The 26,201-nt window shown below is 40.5% G+C and overlaps 1 protein-coding gene across 2 annotated transcripts in view; it reads left to right on the top strand.

The window, feature by feature from the left end:
• Positions 1 to 3,438: 3,438 nt before the first annotated feature.
• Positions 3,439 to 26,201, top strand: part of FBXO7 (F-box protein 7) — a 29,117-nt gene continuing 6,354 nt past the window's right edge. Inside the window, exons 1-5 of one of the 2 annotated variants that reach the window (XM_066259942.1) lie at positions 3,439 to 4,807; positions 8,501 to 8,795; positions 18,734 to 18,961; positions 20,268 to 20,406; positions 23,536 to 23,619. In XM_066259942.1, the coding sequence (XP_066116039.1) occupies positions 4,686 to 4,807; positions 8,501 to 8,795; positions 18,734 to 18,961; positions 20,268 to 20,406; positions 23,536 to 23,619 (868 nt within the window). In that variant the 5' untranslated portion in view covers positions 3,439 to 4,685. The other variant, XM_066259951.1, reaches the window with a different exon arrangement.

Genomic DNA, 26,201 nt, shown 5'->3' with positions numbered 1-26,201 from the left:
ACATCATCCCTTTGTAGTATTCTATGAAATAATACATTGAGAGAAATTTAAATTCCTGAACAGTTTGAAGGTTGCAGTGCCTGTTGCTAGCAGACATTAAGGTGACATTCTCCAAAAGAGAAAAAATAATCCCCAAAAGGGAGATGGTTGAGAAAAGGGGTATAATAGCATTCTAATGAATCTCTAAGGTGTTAGATGGTAGTCCTCCAGAGTACCTTAAACCGTGGCCGAGCCTTGGAATGCTCTAGTTCTCTTCTAGCACCCTCATGCACTCCTTTGGTCAAATTAGTACTGCGAACCCAGTGGTTACACCCTATCAGGCAAAGGACTGAGATAAAGATCTCAGGTGCATTGGTTTCCTATTATTGCTATAACAAACTTAGTGGCTTAAAACAAAAGGTGTTATCTCACTGAATCTTTTTTTTTTTTTCAGAGACAGAGAGAGATAGATAGGGACAGACAGACAGGAACAGAGAGAGATGAGAAGCATCCAATCATCAGCTTTTTGTTGCAACACCTTAGTTGTTCATTGATTGCTTTGTCATATGTGCCTTGACAGGGGGCCTTCAGCAGACCGAGTAACCCCTTGCTCAAACCAGCGACCTTGGGTCCAGGCTGGTGAGCTTTGCTCAAACCAGATGAGCCTGCACTCAAGCTGGCGACCTCAGGGTCTCGAACCTGGGTCCTTCCGCATCCCAGTCTGATGCTCTATCCACTGCGTCATCACCTGGTCAGGCCTCACTGAATCTTTACAACGCATCTGCCTGACATATCTTTGTTACTTTTTCATTTTTATAATGCCATTTAAAAAATAAATTTGCATTTGCTTAGGTCACTATTATTTCAGATCCTTTTTGAAGCAGCTAACGCTTTATCCTAATGACTATAGCCTTCAAATATAGTCATTTTCCAAGTCCTATTATTTCTACCTCTGTAACATTATTCCTGTCCATTCCACTGTCTCCATTCCCACTGTCATTCCAATCATTCCTTTCTTTTCTCAGTTATCAAAAGAGCCCCCTACTGAGCTGGTCTCTAATCCAGTGATTCTCAAGGCAATTTTGCTTCTTAGGGAATATTTGGCAAAGTTTGGAGACATCTTTGGGTCTTACAACTGGAGGAGGGGTTGATTCTACAGGCATTTTGTGAACAGACACTAGGGATGCTGCTAAACATCCTATAAGGTACAGTATAGTCCTCCACAACAAAGACTGATGAGGCTCCAAATGTGAGTAGTGCTGAGGCTGAGAAACCTTGACCTAATATATCCCCCCATTAATACATATATTATCTGTGATAGGTTCACATTTCATATCTGACCCATGCCCCTTGTAGTGTACACTTGTCAGACTCATGGCTTCCTATCATCTTTTAAACAGCTTCTCTATATTTGGGGAAATCCAATATTTTGAGTTCTGCCTCCCCAGGAAGGGAGTTTGGACTCCACATTCCAGTCTCTTTTACAGCCAGGACTCAGGCATGGGTTTTGGTCTTCCTCGGTCAGACACATCCCTATGAACCTTTGATTTAGAAGTTAGGTGAGGAAGGTGAGGAAACAGGCTCTTTTGGAAGGTTGGCATTTTGTTGGTGCAGGAGGCTACAAAAGTGTGGCATTTGGAGGTGGCAGCCATTCCCCAGTGGTGACAGCAGTTTCCTCCAGTATGGGGTGGGGTGGCGGCAGCAATCCCAGTCATGGTAGGTTTCTCATCAGGCCAGTTCTTCAGCATGGTTCTGAGCTTCATTCCTGGAAGCTTAGCCTGAAGCCACTTCTCCAGTCCTCCTCAGAATCATTTTAATATGCTCTTCTTCTGCTTAGTCACCTAGAGTCAGTTTCTGTTGCTCAGAACTAAGAACTCTAGTAGATAAAGACAGCCCTGCTGAAAACTCTCCAATGACTTCCCATGCATTCTAGGACGTGTCCCAAATCCTTTGCTTAGCCCAAGGCTATTTTTGACCAGGGGTTGTACCCACCGTCCTTTATCCCCATACCAAGCCACACTGGTCCTGCCACCCTACTTCTATCCCATATTGCTTGCTACTAAAGAACCCTGCTATCACAGTAACCCTCCTCTACATCCCCAAATCCTCAGGGCTTTTTCTTATCTCTTTCATAAACAAGACACTTTTTATGCTTTACTGCAAGAGTTGCTTCACTCAACTGTAAACTCTGCATGGATAGGAACATGTCTTTTCAATCTGTGAGTCCTTAGCACTAGGATATCTGGCACAAAGGAGGTGATCCATACAGGTTTCCTTAATGAAGGTCAGGATGTGGACAAGTACTGCCACCTATGGGGAGAAACTCGACTCAACTCTTATGATTTGGACAATGGCTATCATACAAGGATGACACTTGGATACTCTCTCTTTCATCTAAGTTATCATCATGATTATTGTCAGAACCTCTATGGTAGCATCTCAGATGGCTCTCAAGGATCCCTGATTGGTAGTCATGTATTTGGGTTGATCCTCCCACAGTGATGTGCTGGTTTGCAATCAATGGAGGAACACGACGAAAGTGTTGGTGACTTCTGAGGCTAGATCATAAAAGCCACGGTGGCTTCTGCTTTGGTCTCTCTGGGATTTCTTGCTCTGAGGGAAGCCAGATGCCATGTCATGGGGACACTCGAGTGGCCTTATGTGGGGTCAATGCACTGAAAAACTGATGCCTCCTGACACCTCATGTGAATGAGCCTTGTTGGCAGCAGGATTCCAGGCCAGAGTCCATACTTCAAATGACTAAAACCTTGGTCTAGACCAGTGGTTCTCAAAGTGTGCACCAGGGCACACTGGTGTGCCCTAGATTTCCAGGTGCACTCTATGGTATTCCAAGAGATATGTGCCTATTGGGGATCAAAAAACCAACAGGGTTTTTGGAGATTTTTGGGGGACAGAGGTGTGGGGAATTGGCTGTAAACTGACAGTCTACCCAACCCCCCATCTCACTTGCCTGATTAGGTTGCAAAAGGCTGTTAAACTGTGATGCTGGATTGTTTACACTACCCCCCATGTTCCCCAGAAAGACTGGAGGCAAATTTCTTCTATCTTTTGTTTGGTGTAAAGTTAAGATGCTATGTATGGTGGGGGTTTTCTGCACTGAACACAATTAAGAGTAAAAAGAGAGGAATTCTTCAATGTATTGACAAGAAATGAGAGTTTGCCTTTCAAATATATGCCCAAACATTGAAGAAATCACTAGGAAGGACACATAAGGCTCATGTTTCTCATAAACACAAGAATGAAAAAACACATTCGTGCCGGGACCTGCTGAATTTACTCTTATTAAGAATGTATCTATCTATATATATATAAAAAGATAATTTTGTCATTTTTTATTTTTAACTTTTTACAAATTCTAAAAAGCATAACTCAAAAAATGTAACATAAAAATGTTTTTAATGTCAGAATAAATTTAATCTTGTATTTTTTCGTTTCATTACCATAAAAGCACACTTGGACTTTATATTTTTTCTTTAATATTTGACTTAATTATTAAAACATATTTCTCATAAACTTATATATAGTGCACCTACAATTATTTGTAGGATTTTATTTTATTTATTTATTTATTATTTGTAGGATTTTAAATGCGCTCCAACTTCAAAAAGTTTTGAGGCCCTGGCGGGTTGGCTCAGTGGTAGAGCGTCCGCCTGGCGTGCAGAAGTCCCGGGTTGATTCCCGGCCAGGGCACACAGGAGAAGCGCCCATCTGCTTCTCCACCCCTCCCCCTCTCCTTCCTCTCTGTCTCTCTCTTCCCCTCCGGCAGCCGAGGCTCCACTGGAGCAAAGATGGCCCAGGTGCTGAGGATGGCTCCTTGGCCTCTGCCCCAGGCGCTAGAGTGGCTCTGGTCGCGGCAGAGCATCGCCCCCTGGTGGGCGGAGGGTCGCCCCTGGTGGGCGTGCTGGGTGGATCCCGGTCGGGCCTGTGCGGGAGTCTGTCTGACTGTCTCTCCCCGTTTCCAGCTTCAGAAAAATACAAAAAAAAAAAAAAAAAAAGTTTTGAGAACCACTGGTCTAGACTTTGGCTTTAATCTCATGAGAGGCCAAGACAGAACCACCCAGCCAAGCCAGGCCCCAACTCCTGAATTGTAGAGCTTGTGGGGCAATACACGTTTGTTGCTTCAAGGTGTTCAGCTTTGGGGTGACTGTCATGCAGCAAAAAGAATTCTATCAATAATACACTCTCCGACATAGATCACTGACTACAGGTACATGTTGCTGGAATGGGAGGAAACGGGTGACAGCCTCGCACGCCTGGGCCTTGTGGGGCGGCGAGGTGCGCTGTGGGTGTATCCGCTTCACGGTTAACGTTCTCCAGAAACACCGGGAAGGAGCGGGAACTGCCACCGTTGCGGAGCAGTTAGGACACCCAGGCACCGCGGCAGTCTCTGCGCCTGCGCGGTGTGCTCCTCGTGCTCCCAGGTGGCGCCGTGGAGCGCCGAGTCACCGATCGCAAGTCCCCAGCGGCCAGTCTGCGCTCGCGGGGTGAGCTCCAGAGGGCGCCCTCCAAAGAGGGGTCGAGCGCCCCGGTCCCAGAGAGCCGCCGGCGGCGTCACACCTCACCAGCACCCTCAGTTCCGGTAATCGCCGCTCCGGGGTCGCCGCTGCTGGAGGCAGAAGCTGTCCGGACGCGCCGTCGTCACCGTCGCCGCCTTCGGGTCCAGGCCCCTGGGCCCTGCCGCCGCCATGAAGCTGCGGGTGCGGTTTCAGAAGCACACCTGGCCGCTGGAGATGCCAGAGGAGGAGCCAACGCTGGGGCAGCTGCGTGTGCACCTGAGCCAGGCCCTGCTGCCCACCTGGGGGTACAGGTACGCGGCCGAGGAGAGGCGACCGGGCGGCCCGGGGCGCCGGGAGGCGTGGCAGGTGGCGCGGGCCCGGCCGTCACGTGAGGCGGGCGGTGAGCGGGCGTCGCGCGCAGGCTGGCGGTGCGCGGGGGCTGCATCCCGGCTGGCGGAGAACATGGCCCGGCGTCTCGGGGACTCCGTACCCCGCCAGGGTGAGCCACCGCTTCCGTTTTCCCAGTTAACGAAACCAGAACACGGCTAGCACGCGCGAGTCTCCCGCCCTTGATGATGGAAAGTTGGAAATGACAGGTTCGGTTTGGGTGAAACCTCTCCAGCCTCTCCCGCTGCCGGGGTGTTTCCGTGAAAAAGTTTGGAAAGGACTAGAAGGAGTTAGGGATCGGGCCCGGCCCGAGGCCACCTGTAACGTGCACCGTCCGAGGCTGCTGGACTCCGCAGGCTTCACTGAGGGTTGACGCGCCGCGCTGAGCGCTCTGATGTCCGGCTTCGGGGTTTTACCAAGAACAGCGTGTCGGGGTGTTTCAGGTCATTCTGTTTTTCTGGGCGAGATGTTGCCTTTTCCCCCACCGGAAACCACCGTAAACGTTGGCCTTAGGCTGACTGTGGAGAGCTTGCTGCTGGGGCAGTGACGTTGAGAAGTCAAGGGGGGTATCTTTTGGGGCAGGAATCTGGGAGTCGAGGGACAAAAGTAAGGGTAGTCCTCTTCAGGCACTAAGCTAGCAAGTAAGGAATTTGTGCTAAGGAGGAAAAAGAAAAGATGTTCACTGGGGCTTTTTGGGTGAATTCTTCAAAAGAAAACCTTTCTGCTAATTAAGTGGCTCTTTTTTTTGTAAGACTTTTACAGACTTTTAGGGAATTGAATAAAATGAGGCCATGTTATGAGCTTCTTACCATTCCATTTTTTCAGTATAAAAGGAAGCCTGATTTTTTACCCCCAAATTAAGATAAAAACAAAAAATGAGGTGTTGACATAATAACCTTTAATCATGTGACATACCTGTTATTTCTTGGTGTTAAACCTAAGTGTTTTGCATGCTGACTTCATTACCTCACCACAGATTTCAAAATTAACTTTCCTTTTTAAGATATTTTCAGCTATGTGTATATATTGTATTATTATTTTTTACTTAGGGGGGGTCAGTCCTGAAAGAATGTGAAACCCAATGTGACTCCTTTTTTACCCTAGGAGCCCAAGTTAGTTTCTTTTTGAAGTTTGTTTTTACAGTGGAGGCTGGTTAACTGGAAGCTTCAACTTGTGAAAGTAAATTACATTCTTCTGAATGTATGTTCATTCTATAATAAATAGACAGTTTTAAAATATGTTCATACTGGCCCAGGCTGGTTGGTTCAGCGGTAGAGCGTCGGCTTGTGTGTGGAAGTCCTGGAATCTATCCCCGGCCAGGGCACCCAGGAGAAACGCGCATCTCTGCTTCTCCACTCTTCTCCCTCTCCTTTCTCTCTATCTCTTTCTTTCCCTCCCACAGCCAAGGCTCCAATTGGAGCAAGGTTGGCCCAGGCACTGAGGTGGCTCCATGGCCTCCGCCTCAGGTGCTAGGAGGACTCCGGTAGCAGCAGAGCAACGCCCCAGATGGGCAGAGCATTGCCCCATGCTCGGTTGATCCTGGTCAGGGTGCATGCAGGAGTCTGTCTGACTGCCTCCTGGCCTCTAACTTCGGAAAAAAACAAATGTTCCTATTGACATTATTTTTAAAGTGTCTTTGCTAAGCAAATGGATCTGGGGTTGCTATAGAATGTATTTTTAAAAGACTGACGTTTCTAGGATGGGGTTTCCTGATCAGCTTAAAAGCTTCCCCCTTTTAATCCCCCACCCCCACAATTTCAGAAAACAATTATTTTTTAAAGCCTGTCCTGGAAAACCATATATTACTTTAGAAATAGATCTTCCCTTTTTCTGTAGGGGAGGGAAACTTGACATTTTTATTAAGCAGGCAGTTCTACATTTTCTACAAATAGATGTTTGAATGAACATTGTATTAAAAAAAACACCTTTTCTTGTGACAAATGATCCATACACACATCATTCACTTGAGGTGCTTTTCTTTTTTCTGCCAAAGTTGAGGTGGTGGTTTTTTGGGCAATGGGCAGATTTTAACATTTATCAAAAAATTTGAAAATAGAAACATAGCTACTCATTTTCTAATAAGCAGTAGTAGTTTTTAATTTCTCAACCAAAGACATTCTAATTGGTAAGAAAAAAATGTATTTACATGTGGAAGAAAAGCAATTATTTAAGCACTTTCGAAAATGCAGCACTGTGAGAAAGAATAAACAGCATGATTTTTCTAAGGGCTTCATCCTTTGTCTTTTTAAGAAATTAATGAAGTCAGAGCTGCTTTATGTAAATATCTTATAAAATGTTCCACAATTGTTTGTCAGTTATTCCTCACTACTACTTGGTGAAATGATGGTTATTCTTTCCAGGTCAGAGAATCTGTGATGCAGAAAGGGTGGGGGAGTTCACTGCTTCAGGATAATTAGAGTTCTTGGCTTGTTTACCTGTGAGCTTTTGAATTTCTGCAGTCTTACCAGTAAAGGACATCATAACTGGCCATCAATAAGAAGGGAACTTGTACTTATCATAGGAGGATGAATTTGTATTCAGTAATTGACATACCCTTATCTTACTTTTTGTGATTAAGAATATTTATTTAGGATGTGGGTCTAGTATTTGGGCACCAACATAAGCTAACTGTTCTGTAAGAACATTGAATGGGTAGCTCAACTTCAGTCTCATCTTAAATCTTCCCAACTAATGCCGATTGCACTTACTCCACAAATATTTCTGCTAAGAGCTGCAGATAGTTTTGAACTAGATAGACAAGATACCTGAACTCGTGAAACTTAAATTCTAATATGGTGGTTTGGGAAGAGAGAACAAATAAATATATTTTCAAATAGTGATGTTACAATAAAAGTAAAACATGAGACTGGAATAGAATGATGGTGACATTTGATTTGAGACCTGAATGATGGGAAATAGTCAGTTGAAGAGCTGAAAGAGCAAATGCAGAGGCACAAAGGCTGCAATGAAGTTGATCTATCTTGAGGATGAATAGAAAGCTCGTGACTAGAGAAGTCAGTGAGAGGAGGGACGGCACAAGGTGAATGAGGTAGGAGAGGCAGGTTGTGTCAAGTGCTGGCTTAGAGGCCATGTTAAGGATGCTATTCCAAGTTAAAATAGAAGCCATTGGAGGAATTTCAGCAGAGGAATAATGTGATGTAACTTATATTTTAAGAAAACTATATTTCATTGAATCTCAGTTGTTGTCACTCTTAAGGCACATTGTTTTATGTAACACCAAAGGAAAAAAAATGCTGTCAATTAAGCTGTGATGTCATCGATTTTTAAGAAACATCTCTATTTCAAATATGTCAAAATATAAAAAAGTATGTGTCTTAGAATTAATGAACACATGGATTAATGATAGAGAATTATTGTATCCTATTCCCCAGGCTAGAATTTTAGCCATTAGAAGTCTATAACCTAGGCATTAGGTGATAAGAATGAATAATTTGGTAGTTTTTCCAAAACTTTGGGTTCCTTATTTTTGTTTTGTTTTCATTACTTAGTTCATCTAGGATCATGCCATGTATCTTATATACTGTATGTTCCATATGTATTGTTGAGGATAATGGTGATAGGTAGCTCTTACCATCCTTGTCCGTCTTTCTTGGCAGTTCTGATACCCGGTTTGCAATTACATTGAACAACAAGGATGCCCTCACTGGAGATGAAGAGACCTTGGCTTCATATGGGATTGTTTCTGGGGACTTGATATGTTTGATTCTTGAAGATGCCATTCCAGCACCTAACTTACCTTCATCCACAGATTCAGAGCATTCCTCACTTCAGAATAATGACCAACCCTCTTTGGCTGCCCCCTCCAGTCAGTCCAGCATACAGGATGAACAGTGGAGTGATTCATTCCAAGGAGAGGCAGCCCGATCTGATGTCTGGACTGATGACAATATGGTGGGTATCAGTATTCGGACAGGAAATAGGTAGTTGATAAATCATACTGAACACCTTGATTGAATTCTGTACCAGTCAGGATCATTATCATCAGTAGATTGCAGATTATATTCTTTTTTTTTATTTTTTATTTTTTTTGATAAATCAGGGTACATATGTTGAGAGAAAATATCTCTAGATTATTTTGGCATTTGATTGTGCTGTATACCCCTCCCCCAAAGTTAAATTGTCTTCTTTCATCTTCTATCTGGTTTTCTTTGTGCCCCTCCCCTCCCCCAACCCCTCTCTCCTTCTTTACCCCATCCCCCCCACCCCCCACCCCTGTTGCCATCACATTCTTGTTCATGTCTCTGAGTCTCATTTTTATGTCCCTTCTATGTATGGATTCATCTTAGTTTTTTTTCTGATTTACTTATTTCACTCTGTATAATGTTGTCAAGGTCCATCCATGTTATTGTAAATGATCCAATGTCATCATTTCTTATGGCTGAGTAGTATTCCATAGTATATATGTACCAAAGCTTTTTAATCCACTCGTCCTCTGACGGACACTTGGGCTGTTTCCAGATGTTCACTATTGTGAACAATGCTGCCACAAACATGGGGGTGCATTTCTCCTTTTGGAGCCGTTCTATGGTGTCCTTGGGGTATATTCCTAAAAGTGGGATAGCTGGCTCAAAAGACAGTTCGATTTTCAGTTTTTTGAGGAATCTCCATACTGTTTTCCACAGTGGCTGCACCAGTCTGCATTCCCACCAGCAGTGCAGGAGGGTTCCCTTTTCTCCACATCCCCGCCAGCACTTATTCTGTGTTGTTTTGTTGATAAGCGCCATTCTGACTGGTGTGAGGTGATATCTCATTGTGGTTTTAATTTGCATTTCTCTAATGATTAGTGATGTTGAGCATTTTTTCATATGCCTATTGGCTATCTGTATGTCCTCTTTGGAGAAGTGTCTATTCATCTCTTTTGCCCATTTTTGGATTGGATTGTTTGTCTTCCTGGTGTTGAGTTTTACAAGTTCTTTATAAATTTTGGTTATTAACCCCTTATCAGACGTATTGTCAAATATGTTCTCCCATTGTGTAGTTTGTCTTTTTATTCTGTTCTTGTTGTCTTTAGCTGTGCAAAAGCTTTTTAGTTTGATATAGTCCCATTTGTTTATCCTGTCTTTTATTTCACTTCCCTGTGGAGATAAATCAGCAAATATATTGCTCCGAGAGATGTCCGAGAGCTTACTGCCTATGTTTTCTTCTAAGATGCTTATGGTTTCACGGCCTACATTTAAGTCTTTTATCCATTTTGAGTTTATTTTTGTGAGTGGTATAAGCTGGTGATCTAGTTTCATTTTAGTTTCATTTTTTTGCAGGTACCTGTCCAATTTTCCCAACACTATTTGTTAAAGAGGCTGTCTTTATTTACTCCATTGTATTTCTTTACCTCCTTTGTCAAATATCAGTTGTCCATAGAACTGTGGCTTTATTTCTGGGTTCTCTGTTCTGTTCCAGTGATCTATATGCCTGTTCTTATGCCAGTACCAGGCTGTTTTGAGTACAATGGCCTTGTAGTATAACTTGATATCAGGAAGTGTGATACCTCCCACTTTATTCTTCTTTTTTAAGATTGCTGAGGCTATTCATGTTCTCTTTTGGTTCCATATAAATTTTTGGAATATGTGGTCTATATCTTTGAAGTATGTCATTGGTATTTTAATTGGTATTGCATTGAATTTATAGATTGCTTTGGGTAATATAGACATTTTAATGATGTTTATTCTTCCTAACCATGAGCATGGTATCTGCTTCCACTTGTTTGTATCTTCCTTGATTTCTTTTATCAATGCTTTGTAATTTTCCGAGTACAAGTCTTTAGTCTCCTTGGTTAAGTTTACTCCTAGGTACTTTATTTTTTTGGTTGTAATTGTGAAGGGGATTGTTTCCTTAATTTCTCTTTCTGACTGTTCATTGTTGGTGTATAAAAATGCCTCTGATTTCTAAGTATTGATTTTATATCCTGCCACTTTGCTGAATTCATTTATCAGGTCCAGTAGCTTTTTAACTGAGACTTTAGGGTTTTCTATATACAATATCATATCATCTGCAAATAATGATAGTTTTACTTCTTCTTTTCCAACTTGAATGCCTTTTATTTCTTCTTGTCTGATTGCTGTAGCTAGGACTTCCAAGACCATGTTAAATAAGAGTGGTGAAAGGGGGCACCCCTGCCTTGTTCTGATCTTAAGGGTATTGCTTTTAATTTTTGCCCATTGAGTATGATGTTGGCTGTGGGTTTCTCATAGATGGCTTTTTATCATGTTGAGGTATGTTCCCTGTATTCCCACTTTGCTGAGAGTTTTGATCATGAATGGGTGCTGGATTTTATCAAATGCTTTTTCTGCATCTATTGAAATTATCATATGATTTTTCTCCTTCTTTTTGTTTATGTGATGAATCACATTGATTGATTTACGAATATTGTACCAGCCTTGCCTCACCAGAATAAATCCCACTTGATCATGGTGTATGATTTTTTCCATATATTGTTGGATCCGGTTTGCTAATATTTTGTTGAGGATTTTAGCATCTATCAATATATTCATCAGAGATATTGGCCTATAATTTTCTTTTTTTGTGTTGTCTTTGCCTGGTTTTGGAATCAGAATTATGCTCGCCTCATAAAAGGAGCTTGGAAGTCTTCCTTCCTTTTGAATTTTTTGAATAGTTTGAGAGGGATAGGAGTTAGTTCTTCTTTGAATATTTGGTAGAATTCCGTTGTGAAGCCATCAGGCCGCGGACTTTTCTTTGTTGGGAGTTTTTTGATAACTCTTTTGATCTCATTTGTTGTAATCAGTCTGTTTAGGTTTTCTGATTCTTCCAGATTGATTTTTGGAAGATTGTATGTTTCAAGGAATTTGTCCATTTCATCTAGGTTGTCTAGTTTTTTGGCATACAGTTCTTCATAGTATTTTCTTACAATATTTTGTATTTCTGTTGTGTCAGTTGTTATTTCTCCTCTCTCATTTCTAATTTTATTTATTTGAGTCCTCTCTCTCTTTTTCTTGGTGAGTCTACTTAAAGGTTCATCAATCTTGTTTACCTTTTCAAAGAACCAGCTCCTAGTTTCATTGATCCTCTGTATTGTTTCTTTAGCCTCTATGTCATTTATTTCTGCTCTGATCTTTATTATTTCCTTCCTTCTACTACATTTGGGCTTTACTTGCTGTTCTTTTTCTAATTCTCTTAGATGCAGGGTTAAGTTTATTTGAGCTTTTTCTAGCTTCTGAAAGTGTGCCTGTAGTGCTATGAACTTCCCTCTCAGCTCTGCTTTCGCTGTGTCCCATAAATTTTGAGTTGTTGTATGCTCATTGTCATTCGTTTCTAGGAATTTTTTTATTTCTTCTTTGATCTCATTCTTAATCCATTCATTATTTAACACCCTGCTATTTAGTTTCCATGTGTTTGAGAATTTTTGAGCTTTTCTGCTGTGATTCATTTCTAGTTTCATGCCGTTGTGATCGGAGAAAGTGCTTGATATGATTTCAGTCTTCTTAAATTTGTTGAGAGCACTTTTGTGCCCTAACATGTGGTCTATCCTAGAGAATGTACCATGAGCACTTGAAAAGAATGTATATTCTGCTGCTTTAGGGTGAAAGGTTCTGACGATATCTATTAAATCGAGTTGATCTAGTGTTTTCAATAAGTCTGCTGTTTCTTTGTTAATTTTCTTTCTTGAGGATCTATCTAGTGATGTTAGTGGGGTATTGAAATCCCCTACTATTATAGTATTGCTGTAAAATACTCTCGCCCTTTAAATCCATCAAAGTCTGTTTTATATATTTGGGTGCTCCTATATTAGGTGCATAGATATTTATAATAGTTATATCTTCCTGTTGGATTACTCCCTTTATCATTATGTAATGGCCTTCTTTATCTCTTACTATATCCTTTGTTTTAAAGTCCAATTTGTCTGATATGTATTGGTACCCCTGCTTTTTTTTCATTTCCGTTTGCATGAAATGTTTTTTTCCATCCTTTTACCTTCAATCTATGTGTGTCTTTTGTTCTAAGGTGTGTCTCTTGTAGACAACATATGTATGGGTCCTGTTTTATCCACGCAGCTACCCTATGTCTTTTGATTGGATCATTTAATCCATTTACATTTAAGGTTATTATTGATATGTAGTTGTTTATTGCCATTTTCTTCTTTAAAGGTGTATTCCTTTTTTTGCTATATTCTTTTCCCACTTTGATCTGTTTACAACAGGCCCCTTAACATTTCCTGCAGCATTGGTTTGGTTGTAATGAATTCCTTGAGTTGTTTTTTGTCTGGGAAACTTTTTATTTCTCCTTCGATTTTAAATGATAGCCTTGCTGGATAAAGTAGTCTTGGTTGTAGGTTCTTGTTCTGCATTACTTTGAATATTTCTTGCCATTCCCTTCTGGCCTCAAGTGTTTCTGTTGAGAAGTCGGATGTCATCCTTATGGGGGCTCCTTTGTAGGTGATAACTTTTTTTTCTCTTGCAGCTTTTAATATTTTCTCTTTATCGCTTAGCTTTGGTATTTTAATTATGATGTGTCTTAGTGTAGGTTTCTTTGGGTTTCTCTTTAATGGAGTCCTCTGTGCTTCTTGGACTTGTGAGAGTTTCTCTTGCATTAATTTAGGGAAATTTTCAGCTATGATAAGATTGAACAACATCTCTATTCCTTGTTCCTTTTCTTCTTCTTCAGGAACCCCTATGATGCAGATGTTATTTCTCTTCATGTTGTCACAGAGCTCTCTAAGAGTTTCCTCTGACTTTTTGAGTCTCTTTTCTCTTTTCTTCTCTGCTTTCATGCGTTCATTCCAGTTGTCCTCTAACTCGCTGATTCGATCCTCTGCTCTATCTATCCTGTTTTTAATTCCTTCCATTGTGGTCTTTATTTCTGATATTGTATTTGTCATCTCTGACTGATTCATTTTTATACTTGCTATTTCTTTATTTAGGTGTTCGTAGTGACCATTCATTGTTGTTCTAAGATCCCTAAGCATCCTTACAATCATTATTTTGAACTCTGCGTCTGGAAGTTTGATTATTTCCATATCACTCAGTTCATCTCCTGAAGGTTTCATTTGGATTGCACTTTTTCTCTTCTCATTTTTGGTGTTTTGTTTGTAGAGTTGGTTGAGTCTAGGCTTGGTGTTGTCTCGCAGATTATATTCTTACAGAAAAAAAAATTTAAACTACCAAATGCCTGGATCAATATTGGGCTGGCATTCTGAAGAACCCTTTACCTTTTTATTTTGTTCAGACATTCAGTCCTGTGGATAAATTTTCCCTTTGCTTCTGTTGTTGCCTTTAAACCCGTGTTCCCAGCTTTGCTTCTCTGGCCTATTCCACTCATTAAGGCTTTATATAGTCCAGTTATTTCCAAGTGACTTGCTGGACATTTATACCTGGGTTTTAAAATTGTTACCTCAGATTCTATATATGATCATAAATGTGAAAATACGTGCACTGATGTTCATCCCAAATCAGCCCCCCCCCTTTTTATCGGTGGTGCTACTGTTTCCGTGAGCTTAAAACCTTGACTTCTGACACCAGCCCCTGAACAAGCCCTGCCAGGTTATCCTTTCCATTCAGGCTGTCGGCGTCTGCTCTTCAATCTGCTTTCTAGATTCATCTTCTTCCTTCTTACTACAGGTTTTTGATTATATTGTTTCCTTACTCTTTTGGGGGGGAGTAGGGAGAGATAGGAAGAGACGGAGGAAGGGAGAGAGAGAAAGAGAGAGAGAGAAGCATCAACTTGTTGTCTGTGCCCTGATGGCATCAAACCTGGAACCTCTCACATGCCAGGCTGATGCTTTATCCCCTGGCCACCCAGCCAGGGCCTCCTTGCTCTTTTAGTTACTCTGTGTCATAGATATGCCTGTGCTCCTATTTTTGAACTGAACAAGACCAGATAGCTCCAGTTCAACCCTGCCATGGGAAAGAGGAGGGAAATGTCTATCCTCCTACCAGTTTTTAAGGCTTTTGTGAAGTTGCCCCATACCCTTTGCAGGGTTAGTTTCTGTTCTTCTGTTCCTGTAAAGTGTCATCTCCTGTCCCTGTAAAGTGTCATCTCCTGTCAGACTAGACTCCTTATCATTTTCCCTCTCCCAGCCAACACAGTCACTTGCTGCACAGTGACTGTCTCAGGCCTTTGCTCCTGCTGCTCACCAGCCTCTTACCCACTGTCTCTCCTGCCTCTCCTCCTTCTCCTGTCTATGTCTCCATACATTCTCAGGGCCCTGCCAACCACAAAAACTGTCTTTTTTTTTTTTTTTTTTTTAACAAGGAGAGAGAGTCAGAGAGAGAGATAGATAGACAGGAAGGAAGAGAGATGAGAAGCATCAATCATCAGTTTTTTGTTGCGACACCTTAGTTGTTCATTGATTGCTTTCTCATATGTGCCTTGACCGCGGGCCTTCAGCAGACTGAGGAACCCCTTGCTCAAGCCAGCGATCTTGGGTCCAAGCTGGTAGGCTTTTGCTCAAGCCAGATGAGCCCGCGCTCAAGTTGGCGACCTCGGGGTCTTGAACCTGGGTCCTTCCACATCCCAGTGCGATGCTGTATCCACTGCACCACCGCCCGGTCAGGCCACAAAAACTGTCTTTAATTTCTCTTTATTGCCTTGCAAAGACCCCACTTATCATTCTGCCTTTTGATTTCTTATATAGAACAAATGATCACCTTTATTACTTAATTTATTAATACTAGTGTAATAGCATCTTTTTAATTGTTTTATGTGTGTACTTATCACTTCAGTTTAATTTTTTGTGGACTTTAAACATTTATAAATATTCATAGTGCTTATCATGTCATTAAGTATAGACAGATACTAAAAACTACTTTTTAACAGGTTTGTAAATTATAAAAATCATTTTTTTTAGATTTTTAGTAATAGTATCCAGAGAAATTAAACATTTTAAAAAGCTTTTATAAATCTCAAAGTATTTTTATGATTTCTTTTTTTGGAAATTAGTATGTATTTTTGTGTTCCTGTTTCTTTCTTTTTTTGTTGTTGTTGTATTTCTCTGAAGTTGGAAACGGGGAGGTAGTCAGACAGTCTTACGCATGTGCCCGACTGGGATCCACCCGGCATGCCCACCAGGGGGCGATGCTCTGCCCATCTGGGGCGTTGCTCTGTTGCAACCAGAGCCATTCTAGCGCTTGAGGCAGAGGCCATAGAGCCATCCTCGGCGCCCAGGCCAACTCTGCTCCAATGGAGCCTTGGCTGCGGGAGGGGAAGAGAGAGACAGAGAGGAGGGAGAGGGAGAGGGGTGGAGAAGCAGATGGGTGCTTCTCCTATGTGCCCTGGCTGGGAATCGAATCCGGGATTCTTGCACGCCAGGCTGACGCTCTACCGCTGAGCCAACTGGCCAGGGCCTGTGTTCCTGTTTTTTAGAGGTAATTTAGGGAATGAGTAAGAATAGCCACATATTTAAATTATATTTCTGAATCTTTTTTTTTTCCTACTAGACTCATTCAGAGATGCTGGTAGAAAGGCCAATTCCCTTCACTTCTATGCTCTATTAAAATTGTCCAGTAAAATGGAACTTTTCATAGTATATGTAAAAGTACTTTACTAGTTTCCTTTTGGAAAATTTTGAGAAGTTAATATTGCCTGTAGTTAGTAATTTAAGTTCTAAAAGTGTGTTATTTTGTACTGTAAGACTTGTATTGGGTGACTATAAAATCTTAGTGTGGAAACTGAGCTTGAAATCTCATAAATAATGCTTTACGTACTTGAAACAGTAGGAGCTGCTAATTAACTGTAGAGCAGGGTATTAGAAAAGGAAAACTGAAACGATAGGAAAATTTTACTCTTGTTGTACATTAATGTACTCTTAAGTGTACATTAATTTTCTCATTTCATCATGTTTGGGAGCTCATCTAGTATCTGTTGAGCCTTTAATGGGAAACAGACATAACATGGTATCAGCTCTAAACTTCATTTTAATCACTTGTTCCAGTCATTTGTAAATGACATATGACAAATGATCTGTTCAGGGAGGTGGTGCTGAACATTATTTTTTTTTCATTTCCCTTGCGTGAAGAATAAGATAAATATTCACATCATATCAGAATGGCTCAGGGAATGTCTGGTTCTTAGACAGTGGCAGTAAGGCTTGATAAACTCACCAGAGGATTTTGCTATCTCCCTCTTATGTCATTATCAGTTTAGGGCGACCCTTTTATATTTCTTCCACATATATTCTCTGCAAACAACTGTCGGCAAGTAATACATGGCCACAAGTTAGGTATAATAGATACGTAAGAGGCAAAGAACTTTTGTGCCTTATAATTTAGTTAGGTGTTACATGGTTTTAATAAGTTCTATTTGTTCAAAATGTGATGGCGCCTCCTTTTTAGATAGTGTGAATTGTCATTGGCCTCTAGGTTTGAACAAGTGAATTTGTATCTTTCCCATCAGCCATGAGGACTTACGCCCTCAGGGATTTTAGAACAGCTTCATGCTCCCTTACATTTTTCCATCTTTGACTCATAGTATGTAATTTTAATTTCCTCTGCCCCTTTTTTAATGGAAATATGAACTTAGAAAAAACATGTGCTTTGCATTAGAGTTGAACACATGCATAGGAAACAAACTTTGTGAGCAAAATTACTGTAGGTAATTTATTGAAGCAGCATATTATGTCCAAAGGCCCTGAGAGTCTGGTGAGCTTGGTTCACTTCAAATTTTCATTAGCTAGTAACCTTGATTATTATTTAATCTTGAGTCACAATTACAGCATGTATAAAAAGGGGACATATTTGTCTTGCCTGTTTTATAGCATCTTTGCATGGTGCAAATGAGAAAGCACTAAAAACAAAATATTATGAAATTGTAAGCTATTACCCTTCAGCATTTGTTCAACAAGCATTTATTGAGCACCTACTGTATGTTAGATACTATACTGGGGTTACAAAAATAGGTGACACCCAGTCTATTCCTTTCTAGGCTTGTGGTCATGGTAGGATGCAGATGTGTAAAGAAAATTACAATACAGTGCGATGAAGTGCAGTGATAAAGGCCTTTGCAGGGCAGATTGACAGTCTGTGTCACCTCTGTTGAAGAGGTGGGGACTGCTAGTGTGGGAGGAAGGGACTGGCAGAAAGTGAACTTGCTACAGAATCAGGGGTCAGTGACTAAGGTTCTTATATGCTAAGGAGTTTAGGAATTTGGATTTTATTTTGTAGGCCTGAACTTCTCAGCGTGTCCTCTATGAAAAACTCATTTCATGAGATTTTAAGGAACTGTTAATAGGATGCTGAGCATTGAGGGGGGAGGGTAGCGTTTCTTGGTTAAATGGCGTGCACAGTTATTATTATTGGACTTCTCAGAGCTTTATAATGCCAGAACATATTTGTGAATATGGAGGGTAAGGCGAGGAATGCTGCTATCTACATTGGGGAAATACTGGAAGGCTTTAAGTTGGGACATAGGACATAATTGGATTCTTAATTGTCAGAAAACAGGCAGCAGTGGGTGAAATGTATTGAGAGATAAGAAGTGGAGTCAGGGATATTGGGGAGGCTGTTGTGGGAAGTCAGTAGATACATGAATGTGAAGTATTATTAGAATAGGAAAGGGCAGATTGTAGAGAAATTTAGAAGATAGATTTAGTGGAACTTTGAAGTATGATCCGATTTGGGGGTGGTATTTAGTGACTTAGATGGAGAAGTCTAGGAAAATTTCCAGGTTTTTGGCGTAGTGGCCAGAGTTCATGGAGATAAGGAATTCAGGATGGAGGAGTAGATTGCAGGCTCATTTATATAAGGAGGGCTTGCTTTAATGTGTCCCATTTCTGAACCCAATAATGTACTTTGGCTTTGTGTACTAAACTCAGTTCACTTTAGTATACAAAATATGTATAAAAGTCTATTTAATGAAGTCATTGTTTTTATTATTCTTTTCAGTCAGGGCCTAGTCAAAATGTTGAAGTTGAGTCAATTCAAGATGTTGTGGATATGGAAGAAGGCACAGGTTTCTACCCCTCAGAACCAATGCTCTGCAGTGAATCGGTGGATGGGCAAGTGCCCCATTCATTAGAGATCCTGTATCAGTCAGCTGACTGTTCTAGTCTCAGTGATGCCTTGATAGTATCGATACACCTTCTCATGTTGGAGACGGGTTACATACCTCAGGTAAGACTACAGGAGAAAACAAGCAACGTGTTGGTATTTTAAGTCTGACTAGTGTTGTGTATTCTAGATTTTTATTAAATGTGGTTGGGTATTAATTGTACCATGCTGACCACAGTGATGAGCATGCAGTAGGCAATCAGTAAATGTCCCCTTTCCTCTTTTCCTTCTTTTGTTTTACCAGCTTTTAATTAATATTACAGAAGTGATGACAACTCTGGTTAAAAAAAAGTCAAAAGACTGTATATGATAATATGTAGGTAAAATATGGTCAATGAGTATGGACTAGGTGTGACTGGATGTCGGTTTACTAGGGTATTTTTCATGTTAATGGCCCTGTGAATTTCCAGTAACTTAGTAAGATTCAGTTAGGAGGAGGGACATTGTTCTTATGCTGTGGTTGCTTTCATTCATCCATTCATTCTCCAGTTGATAAGTGCCTACCAATGTCAGGCGCAGTGCTTTGTCTCTTTTCCCAGGTTGCTTAAGATAGTCCAAGAGTGAGAGGGAGAGACAAGTATGCATATCATTATACTGTATTGGTTAAATTCTAGAAGAGACTGACACATAGGATGCCAGAGATTCACAGAGGACATTTAGAGTAGTTTCTTAAACTTCAGTGTGCATAGACTACCTGGGGATGTTATTAAAATGCAGGTTCTAGTTGACTAAGTCTAGGGTGGAGCCTGAGATTCTGTATACTGCCGTGCAGTAGTGATGCCACAACTGGCCATGTTAAGAGTAACATAGAGTAATTCAGTGACCATTAAACACCTGCAGCATGCCATGTACTAAGCCAGGAGTTAGGATGTACAGATAGCCTTCTTTCTTGGGGGTCTGTAAGTATGGGAGATAAATAAAAAGAAAATTATAATGTATTCTGATAAATAGCATAATAGAAATATATAACAATAGAAATATGAACAGAATGTTAGGGGATAAAAGAGAGAAAATGACAAACAGGATTCTCTTTTTAGAAGGCTTCCCAAGGAAGTGATATTTGAGCTAGGATCTTGAATAATGATATGACTTGTAGGCAGAGAAGTGAGTTTTTGAAGAGAGAAATTAATCTCTATCTCTAATGTTATTTTATCTATTTGAACAAAATGTTTGATGGAGGATAATATATTGTAACATTTTTCTATCAAAATTTTATTCACAGCAATATTAATAATTTGACAAATTTTATTAAGGGGACTGTATGGAATGCTTATTTCTCAACAAGTTAGGGACTTCCTGCATTTTAATGTTTTTGAGAGTAATACCTTTCTTCGTTATTTATATAGTTTCTTTTCCTTTCATTCTCCAGGGGACTGAAGCCAAAGCTCTGTCCATGCCAGAGAACTGGAGGGCAGGTGTGTACAGGCTGCAGTATACACACCCTCTCTGCGAGGGCGGCTCTGCTGTTCTCACCTGTGTGCCTTTGGGGAACATGGTCGTCATAAATGGTAACTGGATGGCGTGGTCATGGTCGTTAGTTTACAAATATTTACATGTTTCTCTCCAAATGTTTTATAGCCACTTCACTGATTGGCTATTATGATATAGTCTCAGCTTTGTTTAATCCCCATACTATTACTGATCACACAAGTCTGAAAGGTTGTAGGATATGGGGTTGAAGTTTAGGCCCTCAGCCTTCACTCTTTGGGCAGCCCTATTCTTTTGCTGTCTTAACCTCGTAATTTTTTTTTGCTCCAGTGGGAGTTGTGATATTAGGAGTGAGATGGGTCTATTACATATGAACTCTTTGAAGAATCTTTTTTCTTTATGCCTATGAATAGTTTTTTTATTTTTATTTTATTTAAAAGTATTTATTGATAGAGAAGGGCGAGAGGGAGAGAGAGAGAGAGAGAGAAAGAAAGGAGGCAGACAGGAAAGGAGATGAGAAACATTAACTCATAGTTGCAGCACCTTTGTTTTTCATTGATTGCTTCTCATATGTTCCTTAATCTAGGGAGCTTCAGCTGAGCCAGTGACCCCTTGCTTAAACCAGCGACTTTGGGCTCACACCAGCGGCCTTGGGCTTCAAGCCAGAGACCTTTGGGCTCAAGCCAGCGACCATACGTCATGTCTTATGATCCCACACTTAAGCTGGTGACGCCGTGCTCAAACTGGTGAGCCCGAGCTCAAGCTGGGTGAGCCCATGCTCAAGCCAGCGACCTTGGGGTTTTGAACCTGGGTCCTCTGCGTCCCAAGCTGATGCTTTATCCACTGTGCCACTGCCTGGTGAGGCTTATTTTTAATTTTTTAACTGAGAGATGGTGAGAGGTGAGATTGAGCTGGGTCCCTTTTTATTCAGTTTGGCCTCTTGAATAGTACAGAATTGCACAGAAACACTAAGGGTTCTGAGGTCCTAGTATGTGTGTGTTTAATCCTCCCAACTCCTGAGATGTCACTTTTTCTTTCTTTCTTTCTTTTTTTTTTTTTTGTATTTTTCTGAAGCTGGAAACGGGGAGAGACAAGTCAGACAGACTCCCGCATGCGCCCGACTGGGATCCACCCGGCACGCCCACCAGGGGCGATGCTCTGCCCACCAGGGGGCGATGCTCTGTCCCTCCTGCCGAGACCAGAGCCACTCTAGCACCTGGGGCAGAGGCCAAGGAGCCATCCCTAGCGCCCGGGCCATCTTTGCTCCTATGGAGCCTTGGCTGCGGGAGGGGAAGAGAGAGACAGAGAGGAAGGGGGTGGTGGAGAAGCAAATGGGCGCTTCTCCTATGTGCCCTGGCTGGGAATCGAACCAGGGTCCCCCGCACACCAGGCCGACGCTCCCACTGAGCCAACCGGCCAGGGCTGAGATGTCACTTTTTCTAGATCTCTTACATGTTAAGAAATTTCACTGGGATAGAAATACATCCACTTTTGTGTTTCATTTTAGCTCAAATGCCACCTCCAGGTACATGCCCACTACCAGTGGTCTCTGGAGCAGTCTCAGAATCACATACTCTATTCCATTTGAGTGATTGGGATCTTTCATTTTTGTTGCATTTTGATTTTTGAGGTTAATCCTTTTAAGGATAAGATTTGAATGACTGCATTTTGCATTTTCCAGTACAGCTCATCTTTGTGTAGCAGAGGCGCAGGCGCTTCGATGTGTCTGAGCTCGGTGGTTTTCAGCCTGCTCTGCAGCTCTAGTTCCCATTGAGGTGGACACAAGCAGGAGGCATGAGAGAATTCCTGTCTCACTGAAATCTTGAGCAGCAACATGTTTATTTATTGGGGTCCTTTATAAGATTTTATTTGAAAATGTTTTGTCTGCTAATAGTTAATTTTAAAGCCATTCCATAGTTTTGATCTTTGAAATGAAAGATAGTTCTAGGTTCCTGATTAATGTAATTTCTGCTATTTCCTTTTAATCACTGGATTTTTCAAAAGTTATTTAAAATCTCAAATTTTTAGCCTTTCTTTTAATTAAAAATTTATTTTTAAATTTATTGATTTTTAGCAAGGGAGGAAAGGATCTGTTTCTGTATATGCCCAGACCGGGGATAGAACCAGCAACCGTGTGTTTCAGGATGATGCTCTAACCAACCGAGCTATCTGGCCAGGGCTCAGAATTTTAGCTTTAGCCTCTTTGGTGGTATTGCATATTTGTCAGGACGTGATTATCTGATGGCACAGGACCTAGGAATGTCTTTCAATAGTTCATAGTTCATCACAACTTTTAGTTGGGCATTCTTCTACCAGAGGGTCAGCAGTTTCTGTCTTCGGTTGGTCATCCTGTTACACCACATCATGACTTGCAAGGTTGAAGTTACCACACAGTAAATATGAGGTTGTATTTTAGTCTAAGTTTCTTACAAAAGCGCTTTAACAACATGTGTATAATAACCTGTTTACTAGTTTCAGGTTAATTAAAAGAGAATAGCTGCTAAATGTCTTACGCTTCTCAGTTTCTGCTGCTTTGTTTATTTACCATTCTTGGCAAATCAGCTACTTGCAGACTTGCATGGCAGAGAGCCATTCCAGGCTCAGTTCTTTGAAAAGGAGCAGTGTGTCCTTAAATCTCTCCTTCAGCCAACACATCCTGCTCGGAGCACGTGGGCATCAGCACATCACTGGCTCTTTCATAGAATGAGATGAAGCATGCCTTTGTATATGTGATTGAAAATGAACCCTCTGGTGATGTCAAGAATATTGGTCTGTTGGGTCTAGAGAGAGCTGATGCTGTGAAAATGAGAGGATTCGTTTAATAAACAAGGGAAGACTCACTGCCAAGGGTTAAATAAAAAATAAATGCAGTTTTTAGTGTCATTGGTAGAAATAATGATTTTATTGTGTTTAACTGTCTCCTATTAACTTCATTGCATGTCTTTCAATTACTAATGAGCTGTTGTTGGTAATACTTTTTATTTCTGTATTATGTAAATATGCTTACTGTATTTTAAAGTGATTTTTAATTTATGCATTGACAGGTTTACACTTTGGACTTTGCTGTGAGGGAAGGAAATGTGCACAGAGCAGTGTGTTTTGTATAATGTGTGCTTCGCATATTTTGGTCAAGGAAATCAATCCCATACTGAAAAATGAAGGCAATTGATGAAGTGACAAATTTCCATCTTTGTTTTGCTTCTTTACAGCTACACTAAAAATCAACGGTGAACTTAGAAGTGTGAAAAAATTGCAGCTGCTGCCAGAATCTTTTATTTGCAAAGAGGAACTAGGTAATATAACCATGATTTAACTTTTGGGATGAAGCTTTGAGAGGTTCATTTGTAGAAAACGGAAAGGTCCTGTTCAAAACTGAAGTCTTCTGAATGAGAGCAAAGCAAATTCAAGACAATGTTGCAGTTTTTGTTTCCTGTTTTTCTTAGGTCTTGGGATGCTGGATTATATTTACACTGACATTATGTAATGATACTAGCATGTAATTTATTGCACACTATACATGCTTCATAATTTCTGAATTAATCGTTGTGGGTTTTTTTTGAGCATTAGTGTTTAACCAATATGGAGGGGATCTGTGTTGTGTGGAAGTCATATAATGAAGCTTTATTATTGAAGATGTTTGCTTAAACCTATATAAATTTGATTGCTATTTGATGCAGATTGGACCTTTATCAAAAGTTTGCATTCTAGGCGTGGTTTTGCTTATACTGTTTTTTTATGAAATTATTAATAGATGCAAAGAAGACAAGTTTTCCTTTTCATTTGTTCATTTAAGCCAAAGGATTGAGAGGGGGTTGGTGGCTGAGTGAGAAGGGTTTGGGAGGAGAGGGAAATATCATCTTTAAGTGCTTGTTTTGTGCTTTTACAGGTGTTATTTCATTTCATCCGCATAGTAAACTTAAGAGGGTTTTAAAATCCAGATGGAGAGTGGTGTGTGTATAGTGGGAGATGACATTTAAAGCAGTGTCTTTTAAGGGAAGACCACCAAGTTCTGGATCTTTGCTTTGAAAGCCGAGAGACTTGGTCTTGTTAGTTCTCAAGGGCATCAGGCCTTGAGAGACTCACCTATATAATCCAAAACTGATGGGAAAATGAGACATCAGAATGCAGTTAACCTTTGAACAACACTGGGGTTAGGGGTGCTAAGCCCCCATGCAGACAAAAATCCATATAGAGCCTTTTGACTCCCCCAAAACTTAACTATAGTTGGCCCTTGGGTATCTGAGGGGACTGGTTCCAGGATTTCTTGTGGATATCAAAGCCCACAATGCTCAAGTCCCTTTGATAAAATGACACAAAACAATGTATGCGGTTGGCCCTCGCATCTACAGATTGCTGGCCGTGGATGGAAAACAGCATTTTCTATAGCTGTTGGTTGAATCTGAGGATGCAAAACTGGGGATTTAGGAGACTGATTGTGTATTTATTGACAAAAATCTGTAAGTGGACCCATGCTGTTGAAACCTCTGTTGTTCAAGCATCACCTGTACAATTTGTAATGGTCTCTGAACATTTAATGTTATACTAGACCAGTGTTTCTTAATCGTTTTTCTTATCAGTCCCCTAATGAGCCTTTGTACACATTTTTCCCCCTAATCGTTCTCCCCCATGAAAACTTAATACTATAGATATACTGTGTATTTATTTATATACTGTGGCCCTTTGAAGGTGTAAACCAATGTAATAACTAGGATTTTATTTTTTTTGCCCTGTTGGGGGCAGGGGCAATATTACCCCTGTTGAGAATGCATGAGCTGGACACATAGATCTATAAAGATGGTCTTACCGTTAGGACCAGAAATTCCTTGGCTACAACATGGTATATTCATTTCTATACTGTGGGGAGTAGAAATACTCTACAGTCTATAGCAGTAGAAGTTGTTACATCCATTTCACAGATCAGGAAATAGGTCTAGTAGAGGTTAAATTACTTCAAAGTCACAGAACTAATAAATGGTGAAATTCAGGATTGGAATAGGTTTGACTTCTAAGCCTGTTTTTAAAAACAATTTTTATAGGAATATAGCTCAGATTCATTCTTTGGTTTCTGTTAAAAAGGAAGTGAAAGGGAGGAAAACAGTTAATACAGTTTTTCTTGTAAGTTTATGGACTATATTAATTGAGTTTTTTTTCTATGTAATACTTTTTATGATGAGTAGGAATATACTGCTCACTTAATAAGTCATAATAAGTCATTTAAATTAATTTTTACTGTGGCTTATAGTACTTAGTATATACTAGATACTGTTATTTATTCTTTTATTTATAAGTTCCTAATTTTTTAATAGGTCTTTGAAGGAAAAATTTTGTTTACAGAAAATCAGTTTTCACACTTGTAGAAGACCATTAAACCAAATTAATTTTAAAAATATCTTGAAATTTGATTTCAACTTAAGATTGTAGTTCATGCAACAAAGGTTTAGAGTTTAGTTGCATAGTTTTTCTTATTATCAATCAGGTTATCGTACACATTTATTATAGATAGGTGCATAAATATGGGCTAGGGGGAGCAAGCATAAACTGATTGTCTACTGATATATACTAGGCACTGTGTGTGGAACTTTAAATTTTAACCTTTCATCTCTGGTGCAGTGGGGTATCTCCTTTAAACAGGATCAGAGAGTTCAGGTTATACACTTGGTAAATATATAGCAAAACTGAAGTGGGAACCTCAGGTGTAGTTTGACAGTGTACATGCTGTGATGTACATGTGTGTTACCTGGGGATTTTATTAAATGCAGCTTCTGATTCAGTGGGTCTGTGGTGGGTCCTGAGATTCAGTGTGTCAACACATCTCCCAGGTGATGTCAATTCAGGTGAGCCCTGGACCACACTTTGAGTAGCAGTTTAGTGGCTA

The sequence above is a fragment of the Saccopteryx bilineata genome, chromosome 1, assembly GCF_036850765.1.
Source record: "Saccopteryx bilineata isolate mSacBil1 chromosome 1, mSacBil1_pri_phased_curated, whole genome shotgun sequence".
NCBI lineage: Eukaryota > Metazoa > Chordata > Mammalia > Chiroptera > Emballonuridae > Saccopteryx > Saccopteryx bilineata.
The sequence above is the reverse complement of the archived record's forward strand: the minus strand, read 5'-3'. Positions and strand labels throughout refer to the sequence as shown.